Genomic DNA, 21,508 nt, shown 5'->3' on the forward strand with positions numbered 1-21,508 from the left:
ATTCAGGACAAAGAGTTCAATCTTGGTTTCACCAGACCAGAGAATCTTGTTTCTTATGGTCCGAGAGTCCTTTAGGTGCCTTTTTGGCAAACTCCAAGTGCGCTGTCATTTGCCTTTTCCTGAGGAGTGGCTTCCTGGCCACTCTAACATAAAGGCATGATTGGTGGAGTGCTACAGAGATGGTTGTCCTTCTGGAAGATTCTCCCATCTCCACAGAGGAACTCTGGAGCTCTGTCAGAGTGACCATCGGGTTCATGGTCACCTTCCTGACCAAGGCCCTTCACCCCTGAGGCCACTGTGTTCTTGGGGACATTCAATGCTTCAGAAATGTTTTGGTACCCTTCCTCAGATTTGTGCCTCGACACAATCCTGTCTCAGCGCTCTACGGACAATTCCTTTGACCTCACTGCTTGTTTTTTTCTCTGACATACACTGTCAATTGTGGGACCTTATATAGACAAGACTGTGTGTTTCCAAATCATGTTCAATCAATTGAAAATTATTTTAAAATTATTTTTTAAATACATTGTAGAATAAGGCTGCAACATAACAAAATGTGGAAAAAGTCAAGGGGTCTGAATACTTTCCGAATGTACTGAATAATAGTGTATAGACAATATGGACAGTATATGAATAGAAAAGGTGTGTACAGCAGTAGTTATATAGGATGAGCATAACTAGAAAACAGTATATACATATAAAGTGGATAAAACAGTGTGTAAACATTACTAAAGTGACCAGTGTTCAATGATTATGTACTGTACATAGGGCAGCAGTCTCTAAAATGCAGGGTCGCGTACCGGGTGGTAGCCAGCTAGTAACAGTGAATAAGGTTCAGGGCAGGGTACTGGGCAGAGGCCAGCTAGTGGTGACTGTTTAAAAGTATAATGGCCTAGAGATAGAAGCTGTTTATCAGTCTTTTGGTCCCAACTTTGAACCCGACTGGCGCAGCGGTCTAAGGCACTGCATCTCAGTGCTAGAGGTGTCACTACAGACGATTCCAGGCTGTATCACAACTGGTCGTGATTGGGAGTCCTATAGGGCGGTGCACAATTGGCCCAGCGTCGTCCGGGTTAGGGTTTGGCCGGGCTAGGCTGTCATTGTAAATAAGAATTTGTTCTTGACTTACTTGCCTAGTTAAATAAATGTTAAAAATAAAAAACCTGTACTGTCTCCGTGGTGAACAGGCCGTTGCTCGAGTGACGAGGTCCATGATGATCTTCTTGGCCTTCCTGTGACACCGGGTTCTGGAGATGTCAAGGACGGCAGGCAGTGTTCCCCATGTGATGCGTTGGGCTTTCCGCACCACCCTCTGGAGAGCCCTGTGTTTGTGGACGTTGCAATTGCTGTACCAGGTGTTGATATATCCCAACAGGATGTTCTCAATGGTGCATCTGTAAAAGTTTGTGAGGTTCTTATGGGCTAAGCCGAAACTCTTCAGCCTCCTAAGGTTGAAGAGGCGCTGTTGTGCCGTCTTCACTGCACTGTCTGTGTAAAGGGATCACTTCAGGTCGTCTGAGATGTGCAGGCCTGGAGAACTTGTAGCTGTGGCCTTTACTGAAACTGCCAGTGAGACGGGTGAAGCTAATAGTACAGAAAGAGAGAATGAGTGGGTTACAGTGGCAAAGAAAAGGGGAACAAGAGAAGGAAAGCTGTGGAGGAAAATAGGAAACCACTAGACTTATTTTTAGTCGGGGTGAGGGTTTTGAAATCAATACTTCTTGGGAAATTCATTTAACGTCTCGAGGAAAATCTGGAGTGTTTTGAAGGAAAGTGTGAAGTCGGCGAGAGTCACAAGAAGTGATCTTATTTAGATTTTTTGTGTGTCTGCCGAGCAGAAGAAGTGTGTTTTAAGACTCAAAAATATATCGGAGTGGAAGGTTTCTTGTATAGATTTTTGTAGCCGGGCAACTATCAAGGGGATTATTTCTGGGGTGGCACAAAAAATAAAGGCAGAGGATATTACGGAAGACACGGATGGAGTGGTTGATGCACGTTGACTGACCTGTAAGGTGGATGGAGAAAATATATTAACTTCATCCATGCTACTGTTCTTTGATGAAGAGTCTCTCCCTTCTCATATAAAGTTAGGATTCAGGATTTTGTACATAAGCTAGGATTCATGTTTTTTGTGCATAAGCCCCTTCAGTGTCATAAATGTAAAAGATTTGGTAATGTGTCAAGTGTGTGCAGAAGGGAAGAGTATCATATGCCAGATGAAGTGAAATTCTGCAACTGTGGAGGTGAACATGCGCCTGAATTCCTGGAGTGCCCTGTTAGGGTGAAGGAGAATGAGGTGGCAAGGGTAAGGCATGTCCAGCGTGTCTCTTATCTGGAGGCGGTGAGACGATTAGAAGGAACGAGTGGCGGGGAAGAAACAATGGTAGTAGAGCTAACATGACCAGAGTTCTTATCAACTGAGGGATAGTGAAATTATACATTTTTAAAAGGTGGACTTTGTATTATTTATTGCAATGGGCATAAACTGTACAGCACACGTGGAGAAGAAGTCTAAGAAAATTGAAATCATTGTGAATGCCACTGAAAGTTTTTTGGTTTTTGTGGTTTCACAGCCGAGTCCATGCAAGAATTCCTGTCGGCGAATGTACCAGCATCACAGGCCCCTGAGCCTGTGTAGGGATGTATTTTGGAGTGCTGTGAATGAATAAGTGGGACGGGTTTTCTTAGTTGGTGTTTTATTTTGTATGATGACGTTTTTCCCCTTTCCCGCAATATTGTCACCAAGATGGCATAGCAGTCAGACGTCTTTTGTCCTCGTCTTGTCGTGTCCCGTATATATATATTTACAACTTTCTTTGCATACGTTTTTAAATATATTTTTTTATTTTCCATAAACTCATCTTCAAAACACTCTCCTGCAACCCGCCTCACCAATTTATATATATATAAAAAAGAAAGTATTATTTCCCTCAAATCTGTAACCCTCCATAGAAGCTAGCCAGAAGCTAACCAGAAGCTAGCCTGAAGCTAACCAGAAGCTTATCAGAAGCTAGCCAGAAGCTAGTTAGCTTCTTTACTGGCTAATCGTTAGTATTCAGCTAACCACGGTTTGTGGTCATCAGCTATCCTTTAGCTCGAAAATCTATCGCCAGTTTTGTACGGCGCGACTCGGACCGGAACATACTGGACCTATTTTTCTCTCCATGTCCCCGGATTTCAACCGCAAGCTCTGGACATTTATACCTGGATCTCGCAGCTAGCTAGCTGCTATCCGTGTGACTATCGGCTTTCGTCGATTCCGGAGCATACATCAATTATTCCGAAGCAAGCCAGCTGAAGAGTTCCATCAGCCACTCCTGGGCTACAATCACCTATCCGGACCCGTTTTACTGCCAACGCGGAGCCCCACCGGGCCTTCACAACTGGACTACCGACGTTATCTGCCCCAGGGAGTTATCCAGCTGGCTCCTCCGTCGCGACGTTACCTGAACGCCCATCAGCGGTCCGCTAATCGTTAGCTGTCTTATCGGCTGCTATCTGAATAGACCTATCGGACGATTTTTTTTCTTTTTTCTTGGGCCTCTATAACTATATCTATTTTTTTTGGAGAATTGGATTGATCCCATCAACCACACGGAACCCCACTAATCCTACCGACAGAAACGCACGAGGTGGCTAAAAACAGCATACCATCCTATGCTAGCTTGCTACTGATGGCCCGGTTAGCTGTCTGAATCGCCGTGACCCCAACCAACCTCACTACTCACTGGACCCTTTTGATCACTCAACTAAGCATGTCTCTCCTTAATGTCAATATGCCTTGTCCATTGCTGTTCTGGTTAGTGTTTATTGGCTTATTTCACTGTAGCGCCTCTAGTCCTGCTCACTATACCTTATCCAACCTATTAGTTCCACCACCCACACATGCGATGACATCTCCTGGTTTCAATTATGTTTCTAGAGACAATATCTCTCTCATCATCACTCAATACCTAGGTTTACCTCCACTGTATTCACATCCTACCATACCTTTGTCTGTACATTATACCTTGAAGCTATTTTATCGCCCCCCAGAAACCTCCTTTAACTCTCTGTTCCAGACGTTCTAGACGACCAATTCTCATTGCTTTTAGCCGTACCCTTATCCTACTCAACCTCTTTTCCTCTGGCCCTGCAGTGCCTAGCTCCACTCCTATTCCCCAGGCGCTCTCTTTTGATGACTTCTGTAACCGTAATAGCCTTGGTTTCATGCATGTTAACATTAGAAGCATACTCCCTAATTTTGTTTTATTCACTGCTTTAGCACACTCTGCCAACTGTGTTTGAATCCTGGCATAGGAAGACCACAAAATATTCAGAAATGTTCATCCCAAGCTACAACATTTTCAGACAAGATAGAACTGCCAAAGGGGCGGTGTTGCAATCTACTGCAAAGATAGCCTGCAGAGTTCTGTCCTACTATCCAGGTCTGTACCCAAACAATTTGAACTTCTACTTTTAAAAATCCACCTCTCTAAAAACAAGTCTCTCACCATTGTCGCCTGCTATAGACCACCCTCTGCCCCCAGCTGTGCTCTGGACACCACATGTGAACTGATTGCCCCCCATCTATCTTCAGAGCTCGTGCTGCTAGGCGACCTAAACTGGAACATGCTTAACACCCCAGCCATCCTACAATCTAAGCTTGATGCCCTCAATCTCACACAAATTATCAATGAACCTACCAGGTACCTCCCCAAAGCCGTAAACACGGGCACCCTCATAGATATCATCCTAACCAACTTGCCCTCTAAATACACCTCTGCTGTCTTCAACCAAGATCTCAGCGATCACTGCCTCATTGCCTGCATCCGTAAAGGGTCAGTGGTCAAACGACCTCCACTCATCACTGTCAAACGCTCCCTGAAACACTTCAGCGAGCAGGCCTTTCTAATCAACCTGGCCGGGGTATCCTGGAAGGATATTGATCTCATCCCGTCAGTAGAGGATGCCTGGTTATTAAAAAAAAAGAGCCTTCCTAACCATCTTAAATAAGCATGCCCCATTCAAGAAATGTAGAACCAGGAACAGATATAGCCCTTGGTTCTCCCCCAATTGGACTGCCCTTAACCAACACAAAAACATCCTATGGCGTTCTGCATTAGCATCGAACAGCCCCCGTGATATGCAGCTTTTCAGGGAAGCTAGAAACCTTTATACATAGGCAGTTAGGAAAGCCAAGGCTAGCTTTTTCAAGCAGAAATTTGCTTCCTGCAACACAAACTCAAAAAAGTTCTGGGACACTGTAAAGTCCATGGAGAATAAGAACACCTCCTCCCAGCTGCCCACTGCACTGAAGATAGGAAACACTGTCACCACTGATAAATCCACTATAATTGAGAATTTCAATAAGCATTTTTCTACGGCTGGCCATGCTTTCCACCTGGCTACCCCTACCCCGGTCAACAGCACTGCACCCCCCACAGCAACTCGCCCAAGCCTTCCCCATTTCTCCTTCTCCCAAATCCAGTCAGCTGATGTTCTGAAAGAGCTGCAAAATCTGGACCCCTACAAATCAGCCGGGCTAGACAATCTGGACCCTTTCTTTCTAAAATTATCTGCCAAAATTGTTGCCACCCCTATTACTAGCCTGTTCAACCTCTCTTTCGTGTCGTCTGAGATTCCCAAAGATTGGAAAGCAGCTGCGGTCATCCCCCTCTTCAAAGGGGGGGACACTCTTGACCCAAACTGCTACAGACCTATATCTATCCTACCCTGCCTTTCTAAGGTCTTCAAAAGCCAAGTCAACAAACCATTTCGAATCTCACCATACCCTCTCTGCTATGCAATCTGGTTTCAGAGCTGGTCATGGGTTCACCTCAGCCACGCTCAAGGTCCTAAACGATATCTTAACCGCCATCGATAAGAAACATTACTGTGCAGCAGTATTCATGGATCTGGCCAAGGCTTTCGACTCTGTCAATCACCACATACTCATCGGCAGACTCAACAGCCTTGGTTTCTCAAATGATTGCCTCGCCTGGTTCACCAACTACTTCTCTGATAGAGTGTGTCAAATCGGAGGGTCTGCTGTCTGGACCTCTGGCAATCTCTATGGCGGTGCCACAGGGTTCAATTCTTGGACCGACTCTCTTCTCTGTATACATCAATGATGTCGCTCTTGCTGCTGGTGAGTCTCTGATCCACCTCTACGCAGATGACACCATTCTGTATACTTCTGGCCCTTCTTTGGACACTGTGTTAACAACCCTCCAGGCAAGCTTCAATGCCATACAACTCTCCTTCCGTGGCCTCCAACTGCTCTTAAATACAAGTAAAACTAAATGCATGCTCTTCAACCGATCGCTGCCCACACCTGCCCGCCTGTCCAACATCACTACTCTGGACGGCTCTGACTTAGAATACGTGGACAACTACAAATACCTAGGTGTCTGGTTAGACTGTAAACTCTCCTTCCAGACCCACATCAATCATATCCAATCCAAAGTTAAATCTAGAATTGGCTTCCTATTTCACAACAAAGCATCCTTCACTCATGCTGCCAAACATACCCTTGTAAAACTGACCATCCTACCAATCCTCGACTTCGGCGATGTCATTTACAAAATAGCCTCCAATACCCTACTCAACAAATTGGATGCAGTCTATCACAGTGCCATCCGTTTTGTCACCAAAGCCCTATATACTACCCACCATTGCGACCTGTACGCTCTCGTTGTCTGGCCCTCGCTTCATACTCGTCGCGAAACCCACTATCTCCATGTCATCTACAAGATCCTGCTAGGTAAAGTCCCCCCTTATCTCAGATCGCTGGTCACCATAGCATCACCCACCTGTAGCACGCGCTCCAGCAGGTATATCTCTCTGGTCACCCCCAAAACCAATTCTTTCTTTGGCCGCCTCTCCTTCCAGTTCTCTGCTGCCAATGACTGGAACGAACTACAAAAATCTCTGAATCTGGAAACACTTATCTCCCTCACTAGCTTTAAGCACCAGCTGTCAGAGCAGCTCACAGATTACTGCACCTGTACATAGCCCATATATAATTTAGCCCAAACAACTACCTCTTTCCCTACTGTATTTATTTTATTTTATTTATTTATTTTGCTCCTTTGCACCCCATTATTTTAATTTCTACTTTGCACATTCTTCCACTGCAAATCTACCATTCCAGTGTTTTGCTTGCTATATTGTATTTACTTTGCCACCATGGCCTTTTTTTGCCTTTACCTCCCTTATCTCACCTCATTTGCTCACATCGTATATAGACTTGTTTCTACTGTATTATTGACTGTATGTTTGTTTTACTCCATGTGTAACTCTGTGTTGTTGTATGTGTCGAACTGCTTTGCTTTATCTTGGCCAGGTCGCAATTGTAAATGAGAACTTGCCTACCTGGTTAAATAAAGGTGAAATAAAATAAAAAATACAAATATTTTAGTAGTTTCTTATTCAACACCCCGCCCAGCTGGTGGCGGTAATGCTCCATTAACATTGGATCCCAACCGCCGTTAACCCCCATGGAAGAAGAAGTACGTCATCGTCACGAAAGGGGGGCTGGCAGATGCCTTTTCGAAACAACAATAACCTGTTGTCGCTCAGGTACGACCCTTTTCTTTTCACAAAGATATATATTTTTTACATTGGTTAATAGTCAATTGCCACGAATTCAGACTCTGTGAAATATTTTATTTGTTCATCTTTGCTAGCTAACTTTAGCTTAGTAGCTAGCTAACTTCTATAGCTAACGTTAGCTAAACAGCGCGTTATGCAAGTTGGCCAGCCGTTGTATTTATATGTTGGGTAAATACAGAACTCGTGTGACTCAGGTATCTAACGTTTGGCTTAGCTTGTTAACGTTTTCATGCTATAGTTGACATGGAGAGCTTCTAGCTATATCAACTAGCCATTGGTAGCCGATGACATGTTTACATTTTAGCAGATGCTCTTATCGAGACCGATTTACAGCAATCTGTGGATATATTTTTGTACCGTTTCGTACTGGTCCCCCGTGGGACTCGAACCCACAACCCTGGCATTGCAAGTTCCATGCTCTACCAACTGAGCCACAAAGACCGTGACGTTGCAGGTGCCTAACTATGGGCGCATTCGTAAATTCACTCTGGCTATCTTCTCCGATTTCAGAGCACTCTCGTCTGTGTGCCAGAGCGCAGAATAACTGATGCATTTACGAACGCTCAACACTCGTTGAATATGGCCAGTGTCGGTAAACGTCGGCAAAAAGGTGTAATTAAATGGTTGCCAACTGCAGAGTTTATCATCAACGCTCTGAATAACATGAAAACAGCCTAATCCGCTCTACTAGGACGAGTAAAATAGTCAGTGAGGTAGGTGTTCTCTCATTTGTGTCTGGAAGTAGCAAGCAAGCTCGCCAACGTTAGCTTGGGTGCTTGACTGCCGTTGAGGTCAGAACGATCGGATCAACCCTACTCCTAGCTTGCTAGCTACTTCCAGACAAATGAGAGAACACTTCACTCTGACCATTTTACTCGCCCTAGCAGTGCTGGTTGGGCTGGTTTCGTGTTATCCAGAGCGTTGGCGACTAACTGCGCAGCTGGCAACATTTTTATTATTTATTTTTGCCGTTTACTGACACCAGCCATAATCAACTGGTGTTGAGCGTCCGTAAATGCATCACTTATTCTGCGCTCTGGCACACTCAGATGAGTGTTCTGAAATCGGAGAAGATAGCCATATTAGCCCTATTTTTCGTAAATTCACTCTGGAGTGCCAGAGAGCGCTTGTAAACTCTGAGCGTTTCACACTCTGAACGCTCTGGCCGAGGAGTAGGGTTGATCAGAGTGTTCTGACCTCACAAAGGCAGTCAAGCACCCAAGCTAACATGCCAAAGTGGTTAGAGCGTTGGGCCAAAATCAAATCAAACTTTATTTGCCACATGCGCCGAATACAACAAGTGTAGACTTGAAATGCTTACTTACTTGCAGTTCAAGAAGAATAAAATATTTACTAAGTCGGCTAAAATAAGAATAATAAAAAGTAACACAATAAGAATAACGATACTATATACAGGGGGCACCGGTACCGAGTCAGTGTGCGGGGCTGGGGGTACAGGCTAGTTGAGGTAATCTGTACATGTAGGTGGGGGTGAAGTGACTCATCATATGTAACAACCAAACAGTGAGTAGCAGCAGTGTACAAAAGGGGGGAGGGTCGACAATTTACCGGTGGCAATTTTATGAATTGTTCAGCAGTCTTATGGCTTGGGGGTAGAAGCTGTTGAGAAACCTTTTGGTTCTAGACTTGGCGCTCCGGTACCGCTTGCCGTGCGGTAGAAGAGAAAACCGTCTATAACTTGGGTGACTGGAGTCTCTGACAATTTTATGGGCTTTCCTTTGACAATTTTATGGTGAGACAGCGTAGCCTAGTGGTTAGAGTGTTGGACTAGTAACTGAAAGGTTGCAAGATTGAATCCCTGAGCTGACAAGGTAAAAATCTGTCGTCAGGGGCAGTCATTGATTATAAGAATTTGTTCTTAACCGACTTGCCTGGTAAAATAAAAAAAATCTAGGTCCTGGATGGCAGGAAGCTTGGCCCCAGTGATGTACTGGGTGGTTCAGAGGAAAGCCCATAAAACTAAAACTATTCGCCGAGCAGTTGCAATACCAGGCGGTGACATAACCGGTCAGGATGTTCTTGATGTAGAAATCTTTGAGGATCTGGGGACCCATGCCAAATCTTTTCAGTCTCTTGAGGTGGGAAAAGGTTTTGTCGTGCCCTCTTCATGACTGTCTTGGTATGTTTGGACTAGAGGTCGACCAATTAATCGGAATGGCCGATTAATTCGGGGCGATTTCAAGTTTTCATAACAATCTGTATTTTTGGGAGACGATTTGCCAATTGTTTTATTTATATATTTATTTATACCTTTATTTAACTAGGCAAGTCAGTTAAGAACACATTCTTATTTTCAATGACGGCCTAGGTACGGTGGGTTAACTGCCTCGTTCAGGGGCAGAACGACAGATTTTCACCTTGTCAGCTCGGGGGACCCAATCTTGCAACCTTACATTTAACTAGTCCAACGCAATAACGACCTGCCTCTCTCTCGTTGCACTCCACAAGGAGACTGACTGCCTGTTACGCAAATGCAGTAAGCCAAGGTAAGTTGCTAGCCAGCATTAAACATATCTTATAAAAAACAATCAATCATAATCACTAGTTAACTACACATGGTTGATGATATTATCTAGCGTGTCCTGCATTGCATATAATCTGACTGAGCAAACAAGTATCTAAGTATCTGACTGAGCGGTGGTATGCAGAAGCAGGCGCGTAAACATTCATTCAAACAGCACTTTCGTGCGTTTTGCCAGCAGCTCTTCGTTGTGCGTCAAGCATTGTGCTGTTTATGACTTCAAGCCTATCAATTCCCGAAATGAGGCTGGTGTAACCGAAGTGAAATGGCTAGCTAGTTAACGCGCGCTAAGCGTTTCAAACATCACTCGCTCTGAGCCTTCTAGTAGTTGTTCCACTTGCTCTACATGGGTAATGCTGCTTCGATGGTGGCTGTTGTCGTTGTGTTGCTGGTTCGAGCCCAGGGTGGAGCGAGGAGAGGGACGGAAGCTATACTGTTACACTGGCAATACTAAAGTGCCTATAAGAACATCCAATAGTCAAAGCTTAATGAAATACAAATGGTATAGAGGGAAATAGTCCTATAATAACTACAACCTAAAACTTCTTACCTGGGAATATTGAAGACTCATATTAAAAGAAACCACCAGCTTTCATATGTTCTGAGCAAGGAACTGAAAGGTTAGCTTTCTTACATAGCACATATTGCACTTTTACTTTCTTTTCCAACACTTTGTTTTTGCATTATTTAAACCAAATTTAACATGTTTCATTATTTACTTGAGGCTAAATGTATTTTATTAAGTTAAAATAAATATTAATTCAGTATTGTTGTAATTGCCATTATTACAAATAAATGTAAAAAAATTGGCCGATTAATCGGTATTGGCTTAGTTGGTCCTCCAATAATCAGTATCGGTATCGGCGTTGAAAAATCATAATCGGTCGACCTCTAGTTTGGACCATGATAGTTCGTCATCTGTGGATCTTTTGGGGCAGTATGCGAATTGGAGTGGGTCTAGGGTGTCCGGGAGGATGCTGTTGATGTGAGCCATGACCAGACTTTCAAAGCACTTCATGGCTACCGATGTGAGTGGCACGGGTCTGTAATCATTTAAGCAGGTTACCTTCGCTTCCTTGGGCACAGGGACTATGGTGGTCTGCTTGAAACATGTAGGTATTACAGACTAGGTCAGGGAGAGGTTGAAAATGTCAGTGAAGACACTTGACAGTTGGTCCGTGCATGCTTTGAGTACACGTCCTGGTATTCCATCTGGCCCAGCGGCTTTGTGAATGTTGACCTGTTTAAAGGTTTTGTTCACATCGGCTACCGAGAGCGTTATAACACAGTCCTCCAGAACAGCTGTTGCTCTCGTGCATGCTTCAGTGTTGCTTGCCTCGAAGCGAGCATAAAAGGCATTTAGCTCATCTGGTTGGCTCGCATCACTGGGCAGCTCATGTCTTGGTTTCCCTTTGTAGTTTGTAATAGTTTTCAATTCCTGCCACATCTGACGAGCGTCAGAGCCGGTGTAGTAGGATTCAATTTTAATCCTGTATTGACGCTTTTCTTGATTGATGGTATGTCTAAGAGCATAGTGGGATTTCTTATAAGCGTCCGGATTAGTCTCCCACTCCTTGAAAGCGGCTGCTCTAGCATTTAGCTCGATGCGGATGCTGCATGTAATCCACGGCTTCTGGTTAGAATATGTACGTACAGTCACTGTGGGGACGACGTCATCGATGCACTTATTGATGAAGCTGATGACTGAGGTGGTGTGTTCCGCAACGCCATTGGATGAATCCCGCTACACATTCCAGTCTGTGCTAGCAAAACAGTCCTGTAGTGTAGCACCCACGTCATCTGACCACTTCCGTATTGAGCGGGTTACTGGTACTTTCTGCTTTAGTTTATGCTTGTAAGCAGGAATCATGAGGATAGAATTATGGTCAGATTTGCCAAATTGAGGTCAGGGAAGAGCTTTCTATGCATCTCTGTGTGTGGAGTAAAGGTGGTCTAGGATCCCCCCCCCCCCCCGGTTATACAAAATTTGGTAAAACTGATTTAAGTTTGCCTGCATTTAAGTCCCCGGCCACTAGGAGCGCCGCTTCTTGGTGAGCATTTTCTTCTTTGCTTATGTCCTTATAGAGTTGGTTGAGAGCAGTCTTAGTGCCAGCTTTGTTTTGTGGTGGTAAATAGACGGCTACGAATAATACAGATGAGAACTCTCTTGGTAGATAATGTGGTCTGCAGCTTATCATAAGGTACTCTACCTCAGGCGAGCAATACCTCGAGACGTCTTTAATATTAGACATCGCACACCAGCTGTTATTGACAAAAAGACACACACCCCCACCCCGCGTCTTACCAGAGGTAGCGTTTTGCCGGTGCATGGAAAATCCCGCTAGCTTTATGTTGTCCGTATCTTCGTTCAGCCACGTCTCGGTGAAACATAAGATGTTACAGTTTTTAATGTCCCGTTGGTAGGATAATCTTAATAGTAGGTCATCAATTTAATTTTCCAATGATTGCACGTTAACAAGAAGCATGGAAGGCATTGGGAGTTTACTCGCTCGCCTCTTCACGCAAAAAGTGTGGATCTGGGCCTGTTCCAATGAAAGCAGGATATCCTTCTTGTCGTACCTGTTAAAGGAAAAAGTTTCTTCCAGTCCGCGGTGAGTACTCGCTTTTCTGATGTCCAGAAGTTATTTTCGGTCATAAGAGACAGTAGCAGCAATATTATGTAGACAATACTTTAAAAAATAAGTTACACAAAACTAAAAAAAGAAATAACAAAATAGCACAATTGGTTGGGAGAATGTGAAACGTCAGCCATGTTCTTTCTTCAGCGGCATTTTTCCATTTTTGGGAAAGGTTGCTGGATCGAATCCCCGAGCTGACAAGGTAAAAAAATATGTTGTTCTGCCCCATAGCAAGGCAGTTAACCCACTGTTCCTTGGGCACCGAAGACGTTGATGTCCATTTAAGGCATCCCCCCAGCACCTCTCTGATTGAGGTTAAATGCAGAAGACACATTTCAGGTGAATACATTGTTGGACAACTGACTAGGTATCCCCCTTTCCTTTTCCCAAAGTTGGCTAGCTTGCTAGCTAGCTACTGGGGGTGCATTCATAAATTCACTCTGGCTATCTATTACGATTTCAGAGTATTTTTGTCTGTGTCAATTCGATGGTGAGTCAACTTGCCACCTAGTCTGGTTTATGATAGAATGGCTCTATGTATAGTTAGGTTGTTCGTCGAAAACATAATGTCAAAATAATACATTGATTCTGTCAGCTGAAGAATAGGCCTAGTCTTAGGGATGCCGAAGAAGTTCCAGGGTGAGAACTCCAAGGCGGTCACTGCCAAGGCCCGCAAGGCAGAGGCCAAAGCAGTGGAAGACGCCCGCAAGAAGAAGGAGCTGGAGGATGCACTATGGCAGGAGAACGACAAACATGTCCTGAAGAAAGAACAGAGGAAGGTGAGGCCTTTCGCACTCCGTTTCCTATTCTCACACGGGGTCAAATAGTCTGCAGTAGTATTATATTGGGGTATATCACGATCCAGTATCTGGCTATGTATGTACAGACACCACACTCTAGAATCTACTGAATATTGAAGTGGGCCTGATCATTTAGGCTTGACTTTAAATGTCCCCTCTCTGAACCTGCAGGATGACAAGGAGAAAAAGCGCCTTGAGGCCCTGGAGCGAAAGAAGGAGAACCAGCGGCTCTTAGATGAGGAGGCTGCAAAGATTAAGGGCAAGGCCAAGGAGGCTGCTGCTGCTGCTGTGGTGGCAGGCAAAGTAACTCGGGCCCAGATTGAGGAGATGTTGCATGTCGAGCAGCAGCTACAACAGCAGGAGCAACCCAAAGAGAAAGGCAATGACCTTACCAATATACCTTCAATCATTAACCAGGCTCTCTTTCCTCTCCGGGTTCTGTTGTATTCTTATGGTCTCCCTCCTATGTTCGTGTCCACAGAGAAGAGCCACCTGGAGACGCCCCTGGAGGAGAACGTGAATCGCATCATTCCTGAGGAAGGTGTTGTGGAGGCTAGAACCATAGAGGATGCCATTGCCATGCTCAGGTACAGAGTACTGTATACAGGCATAACCTCAATGTTGCTTTTGTAGGGGGTAACAATGTTAAGATTACAGGCGAGAACCAGGGGAGCATTTCCATTGGTGTACCATACCATTATCAACCAAGTGGGTTTGGTGCGCCTTCAGAAAGTATTAACAATCCTTGGCTTTTTTTCACATATTGTTGTTAGTCTAGATTTAAAATGTATTGGATTTAGATTTTGTGTCACTGATCTACACACAATACCCCATCATGTCGAAGTGGAATTGTGTTTTTAGAAATGTTTACAAATGAATTAAAAATGAAAATCTGAAATGTCTTGAGTCAATACATATTCAACCCTTTTGTTATGGCAAGTCTAAGTAAGTTCAGGAGTAAAAATGTGTTTAATAAGTCACAATTTGCATGGACTTACTGTATGCAATAATAGTGTTTAAACTTATTTTTAAATGACAACCCAATCTCTATACCCCACACACATAATTATCTGTAAGGTCCCTCAGTCCAGCAATGAATTTCAAGCACAGATTCAACCACAAAGAACAGGGAGGTTTTCCAATGTTTCGCAAAGAAGGGCACCTATTGGTAGTTGACATTTAATATCTCTTTGAGAAAGGTGATGTTATTAATTACACTTTGGATGGTGTATCAATACACCCAGTCACTACAAAGATATAGGCACCCTTCCTAACTCGGTTGCCGGAGAGGAAGGATACCGCTCAGGGATTTCACCATGAGGCCAAAGGTGATTTTAAAACCATTAAGTTAATGGCTGTGATGGGAGGTAATTGACGAAGAATCAACATTGTAGTTACTCCACAATACTAACCCAAATGAAAGCGTGAAAAGACGTAAACCTGTACAGATTACAAAATATTCCGAAACATGCATCCTGTTTGCAATAAGGCACTAAAGAAATTCACTTTTTGTCCTGAATACAAAGTGTTTTGTTTGGGGAAAATCCATATTTTTGTGGTGGCTGCATCATGGGTATACTTGTTAACGGCAAGGGAGTTTTTCAGGATAAAAAGAAATGGAATAGAGCTAAGCACATGCAAATCCTATAGGAAAACCTGGTTCAGTCTGCTTTCCAACAGACATTTGGAGACAAATTCACCTTTCAGCAGGACAATTACTTAAAACCCAAGGCCAAATATACACTGCAGTTGCTTACCAAGACGACATTGAATGTTCTTGAGTGGCCTAGTTACAGTTCTGACTTAAATTGGCTTGGAAGTCTATGGAAAGACTTAAATGTCTGTCTAGCAATGATCAACAACCAACTTGACAGAGCTTGAACAATTTTTTAAAAGAATAATGGGCAAATGATTTGCAATCCAGCTGTGCAAAGCTCTTAGACTTTCTTCCACTTTGACAGAGTATTTGTAGATTGTTAACAAAAAATGTAAATGGAATCCATTTTAATCCTACTTTGTAACACAACAAAATGTGGAAAAAGTCAACGGGTGTGAATACTTTCTGAAGGCACTGTATAACATCAGTTACTTCTCATACTCTAGGCTATATAAAAGAAGATGAAGCAGGCATGGCAGGTATCATAAGTATGAGGGTCCATAGAGTAGCTAACGTGAGAGAAGTCGAGAGCCTCATTTCAACCCGTCCTCTTGTGTGTTTCTTTCCCAGCACGGCTGAAGAGCTCGACCGCCACCCAGAGCGCAGGGTGAAGGCAGCGTTCGCCGCGTTCGAGGATCTGAACATGCCCCTTCTTAAAAAAGAGAACCCCAACATGCGGCTGTCGCAGCTCAAGCAACAGCTGAAAAAGGAGTGGATGAAGTCGCCAGAGAACCCCCTGAACCAGCGCTTTGCCAACTACAACACAAAGTGAACCAACTCCAGCAGCAGCTAAAAAAAAACTGTTTACCTATGCACATTGGACCTTACAATGGAAGATGCCCCCAACCTATAATTATTCCCCCATTTATGAATGTGTTGCTGGAAAAGCTGCATTCATTCCCTAGGAAGGACCTCCGATGCAAGGAATCACCTTGGGACTTCCGCTTGTTTCGTTCCGATTTGACAAGGAAAAGCAAACTCCCAACCAATGTTCCTGATGATTTTATTTTACTGTGCATGTCCACTTGTGAAGCATCTCGGCAGTTTATGGATTTTATTCCCACTGTCAGTTTTTGGCGCTTATGTTGAAAAGGGATTAAAGTAACTTATTTCAGTTCACAATACACTAACATATCTAATTATTTCTGAGAATGAGACTACAGGTATGTGATCTGCACTCTTGCCTATCGTAATCGCCTCCATTAACCCCCCGTTGATGATAATAACTTGCGTAAGAAAATCATGACCAGAGCCAGTTGTTGACTTGTTATGAACTGCCATTTTGGGCACCATTGGAAATGACCACCCCTTTCCCTATGATAAAGTGTATTGTGGCACCTGTTCCCCATCCTAACAAGGCCTTATTAGGTGCACCCACTCAATAAATCAATACTGCTGTTGCTATTCCTGGTATCATGCAATATTAGGTCTGAATCCTGCATCTGCTTTCAGGTTACATTGAATTGTATGGAGATTGTTATTGCTTTTTTGTAAGTGAAATTTGAAAAGACTACAAAAAAATATTTCAAATCTCAAATTCATGTAAATCTAAATTAACCCCCCCCCAAAAAAAATGTAATGCAGGTTTACGTACCATTTTCTCACCTTCATGTTTGAGCGTTTATGTAGAAAGGCCATCTCATTTATTGAAAGCATACAGCTCACCACATCTCGTCAGTTGTGTTTTAGGAGCTGCAGCTAAGAAGTGTCTCCTAACGCCCACCACTTCTGTTTCAACAGCACAATCATTTAGCACGAGGGTTTTTAAAATTCACTGCATTTTGATCTACATTCATTTCGCCACTTAAATAGACTTTCAGACGTGTGCATATGCCTTACATTAGTGCTCGTTTTCAGCCAGGTTTCCGTCTGAAGAGGATACTGAAAGTGTTTAGCTGTGTTCTGGTTCTCTGTCCTTCTCCCAAAGTGCAGACAGGCATTTACTGCACTGCTGGAGCTAGAAAGAAGTCATCTGTACGCGACTAAACTCTGATTTGAAGTGCACACATGTTCACTCCCTTTCATAGATTTAAAATGAATAGACGAGTGTAAGGAATACTTGCACAAATCCAGTGCTTTTAAACACAATGGAGTCAACAAGTGCACACTTACAGTAAAAAGGGAATTGGAATTCATCCATGTGACTCATCTTTTGTTCCCAGTGGCTCCTGAATTTTACTCTCATGCTATGCCACTGGATGACACTCAGCAGACTACACTCACATCCTCATCCATTTAGTTAATTGCTGATCTATAAGATATCTTATCAATTTTATATTTATAAGGTGGAATTGGCTGTTGGCATTTATACAAGAATACAGTATTGTTGTAGCCATGCCTTTTACTCTGCTACAATACTGTTATAGATGCCAATACCAGACAGGTGTAAGAAGTTACTGTGGAATATATATATATATATACATATATATATATATATATATATATAGTCAAAACCCTCTTATCCAAGTAAATCTGCATAGGTAGTTTCTTTTTAGTTCAAATGAAAGTTGTAACTGAGAGGACGACCAATAAATCTCATTACCATATTTGCTGTTAAATCAACTGTCTTTTTGTTTTTTAATTTATGCCACATTTATATTACAATTCACTTGAACACGATATACACTGACCTTTGAAGCACGGCAAATATTTATTTGGCTTATGTGCTGCCTTTCTTTACAATGTTTTTTTAAAGCACAGCAACATTCAAACAGTAGCCTGCTGACCAAGCACGCAGTGGTCTTTGTAACTTTGACTGCCACCAGTTTGAAAGAGCGTAACAGGAAAGAGCGTATGCAGGCCATGGAAGAACTGGGACATTTTCAGCTTCCAGTAATTGTGTACAGATCGTTGCGACATGGAGCTGTGCATTATCATGCTGAAACATGAGGCGATGGCGGCAGATGAATGGCACGAAGTCTGGCCCTGATGATCTTGTCACTATCTCTGTGCATTCAAATTGCCATCGATAAAATGCAACTGTGTTCGTTGTCCGTAGCTTATGCCGGCCCATACCATAACCCCGCCTCCACCATGGGGTACTCGGTTCACGACGTTGACATCAAACCGCTCGCCCACACGATGCCATACATGTGGTCTGCGGTTGTGAGGCCGGTTAGACGTACTGCCAAATTCTCTAAAACGACATTGGAGGCAGCTTATGGTAGAGAAATGAACATTACATTCTCTTGCAACAGCTCTGGTGGACATACCTGCAGTCAGCATGCCAATTGCACTCTCCCCCAAAACTTGAGACATCTGTGGCATTGTGTTGTGTGACAAAAGTGCACATTTTAGAGTGGCCTTTTATTGTCCCCAGCACAATGTCATATGCCACACCTTTTAGAGAAATACGCTTTTTGTGTGTATGGAACATTATATTTTTTTATTTCAACTCATGAAACATGGGATCAACACTTTACATGTTGCATTTATATTTTTATTCAGTTTATATGATTGTTCATTCAAATGTCATAACCTTCAGAGTTGCTCTTGGTTGGTGAGAGACAATCCCTGGTATCCAATGTGATTAAGCCCTCAACTATAGTAAATAAGCACATAAAGCGTAATATAAAACCTTTATTAAGCCTATAGGTTTAATTATGTAAACATAAGTAAATGGCCCAATGACCACATTAAGCACTGTGTATGTTGTCAAATGCATTATTAAATCCAATGTTTTATGATTACTTGCTATGGCGAAAGCCAATGTCACTTTTGGACAATGGGCTGATGCAAGTGCTATAATTTATGACAACTGTATATACGATAGACACTTAATAGCTGTATATAATAGCTGTGTATATAGGCTATTGTTCTCTAGAACAAGAGGATATATAACATACATTGAGAACAACAAGTCAGTTGTCTAAGTGTGTGACAGATTTGATGCGATGTATTATGTTCAGGTGATCTCGCTCACGTGCAGATTAAAGAAACTTTGGCCCCTGCTCAGTCTGTCTTTATGATTCCACGCATATTATTTCCGTCAACTCTTTCTCAAACGTATTGGAGAAGAAGACCCAAGGTCCTACACGAGACCTTTTTCTCCAATGCGTTTTTAAAAGGAGAGAGGATGCAAGGAAAGATGAACGAGAAAGAGGCTTTGTATGTTCCTTGTGGCGGAGGAGATAAGAGGCTCTGTGTAGGCTTTTGAACGACGAAACATCAATGACAAGTTTCTCTGACCCCTAATTGACTATTCTGCTTTGAAAGCACCGACCGACTCCCCATACAACCAACTGTTCTTTTAGCTATCTATGGGCCTGCTTTGAGTCCATTTATGTATGTGTGAAGTGTGAATTGGTCCTTATTGCTTAGATCTGATGTCACATCGTTTTCTGTATCCCGCACAGACCCAATGCTTTGTCCCCCATTGCATTTGCATGCCAGGCCTTTAATAAGCCCAGCAGCTGCCCTTTCTTCAGTTTGAATCCTAATGATCACTTTCAAAGGAAAGCGGCCCCATCTCAAGTGTTGAGCACTAGGAAGTCTGCTGTCTGGCTCCCACTTCAAAAGCCTTTCGAGCGGTGCCCTGCCCCGGCACTAGCCAAGATCACCTCCAAGTTGTGCGTGGCTTTCTACAAGGAGAGTGAGAGAAACGTATCTGAAGGAACAAGGTAAGACCAGGTCTCTGGGCTACGGGGGTCTAGTCAGTTATTTCTCATGCTTTGGGTCGATAGAGCAGAGAAAAGTAATAAATGGGAGATTTTTTCTCCTTAAAGAGTCATACATTTGTTAAGCAAGCAAAGAGAGGGTCTGATAATTGTTCAGTTTAAATGCACAATATTGTGAACTGCATTTAGCCAGTTCCTTGTGGAGTTTCTTGAATATTATGTAGTCGTTTGATAAATTAGGCTAGGTTTCTTGTCCCGGGGGCAAGTATCTGCGGTGCATTAGGACACTGTTAGACGGAAATGTAAAATCAATTGAATAATATGGGATTCTAATAAGATTCTAAAATAAATAGTACTGTGGATGTTTTACCGTCACCACATTCTACAAGCTGAGTCGGAAAATACACAAGGCTAAATAATGACAAAGGTTAGCGTACACACAAAGGTTTTTTTATATTGTGTATTCAACATTGATAACCCAGTTATGGTTGACAATATAGGTTTATATATGTCCTTAGTGCCTACATCCGTAGCAATGGTGATATCCCTGTTTGAGGAAGATTCCTATCAGAGGGGCTCATCTGGTTTTGACAGGAGCTCTCCAGTCTCACTTTGGGAGACTGTTATACACATGTCTCCTAAAAATGTTTTATCTGTTAGAACTTCTATGTTTGACTTGGATCTTTGTTAGCTTTTGCCGTAAAATGTAGAGCATGTTGTTCACTTAAAATGATGTCTTATTGATCAGATACTTTACAGCTTTTAAGAGGGAGTAGTGTCAATGTCTTTGTATAGTATTCCTTCATGTTTCCTCTGCTTTCTTACAGATTATTTTTGTGTGAACCCAACGCTCTTTTAGCTGGATGACTGTAATACACCATGAATATGGATGCAGCAACCGGCATAACCTGAGGAAATAGGTTATTAATAATATTATGGACTGAATCTTATTTTTGTTCTTCAAAAAATGATCAACAATGCATTGGCTATTGCACATGGTTATACCAACATAAGCAGTTGGGTTGAAAACATTTTCATTTGAATCTGGATTCCTTCCTAGCAAAGTCTTTGCAGTTCATCAATGTAAACAGTGTTACAAGTGACAAGATTTTCCCATTAAGTTCATGTTCAACTAACTTGCCAGCATCACCGTTTTTTCTAAATTCATAAAATTATTCAACAATACTTAGTTAACTAACAAAAACTAAATGTTGATTAAAAAGACAGTTAAAAACAACTAAATATGAATAAAATATACAACATGTACAGGAAACATTAAGTTAAGCTGCTATCGGATTGTGGGGCACCCCCCAAGTCGGTGCTACACATTGGTAGTAAGGAGGAGTAGCTAGCCAGCTACTTACAGAGTCCATAAGGAGAGGCTGAGGACAGCGAGCTGTGGTAAAGGCTCCGGAAAAGTCTCGGACTGACTCTGATATGACCACCGACCTCCCTTGCTGTGACCAAAATGCTCCCTCCATCCCTTCACCGCTCAGACTGTTCAACCTCCATTCTTGCCTCAACTCCCTGACTTTTTGATCTTCTTGTATCTTGTTTTGTTCATTTAAATTTGGTTCCTTGTATGTGTTACTGCAATTCAGCTTTTAGCTGCCATAGTACACAGGAAATTAAATAAATAATTGTCATCATCATACATT

At 42.8% G+C, this 21,508-nt stretch overlaps 1 protein-coding gene and 1 non-coding gene across 4 annotated transcripts; one reads left to right on the plus strand and one right to left on the minus strand.

The window, feature by feature from the left end:
- The first annotated feature begins 7,326 nt into the window (after window positions 1-7,326).
- LOC139409089 (coiled-coil domain-containing protein 124-like) lies at window positions 7,327-17,792 on the plus strand. Of its 3 annotated transcripts, none has more exons than XM_071153778.1 (6): window positions 7,485-7,563; window positions 13,009-13,116; window positions 13,373-13,556; window positions 13,749-13,956; window positions 14,059-14,164; window positions 15,805-17,792. In XM_071153778.1, the coding sequence occupies exons 3-6, from the start codon at window positions 13,398-13,400 to the stop codon at window positions 16,004-16,006; spliced, it is 675 nt and encodes a 224-aa protein (XP_071009879.1). In that variant the 5' UTR covers window positions 7,485-7,563; window positions 13,009-13,116; window positions 13,373-13,397; the 3' UTR covers window positions 16,007-17,792. The 3 variants fall into 3 exon arrangements, with proteins under 3 accessions (XP_071009878.1, XP_071009879.1, XP_071009880.1); XM_071153779.1 differs by lacking the exon at window positions 7,485-7,563 and adding an exon at window positions 12,622-12,750; XM_071153777.1 differs by lacking the exon at window positions 13,009-13,116 and having other exon boundaries at window positions 7,327-7,563.
- trnaa-ugc (transfer RNA alanine (anticodon UGC)) lies at window positions 7,965-8,037 on the minus strand. The gene has a single exon. It is a non-coding gene; the product is annotated as a tRNA-Ala (tRNA).
- Window positions 17,793-21,508: the final 3,716 nt, after the last annotated feature.

The sequence above is a fragment of the Oncorhynchus clarkii genome, chromosome 5 (assembly GCF_045791955.1).
Source record: "Oncorhynchus clarkii lewisi isolate Uvic-CL-2024 chromosome 5, UVic_Ocla_1.0, whole genome shotgun sequence".
NCBI classification, from domain to species: domain Eukaryota; kingdom Metazoa; phylum Chordata; class Actinopteri; order Salmoniformes; family Salmonidae; genus Oncorhynchus; species Oncorhynchus clarkii.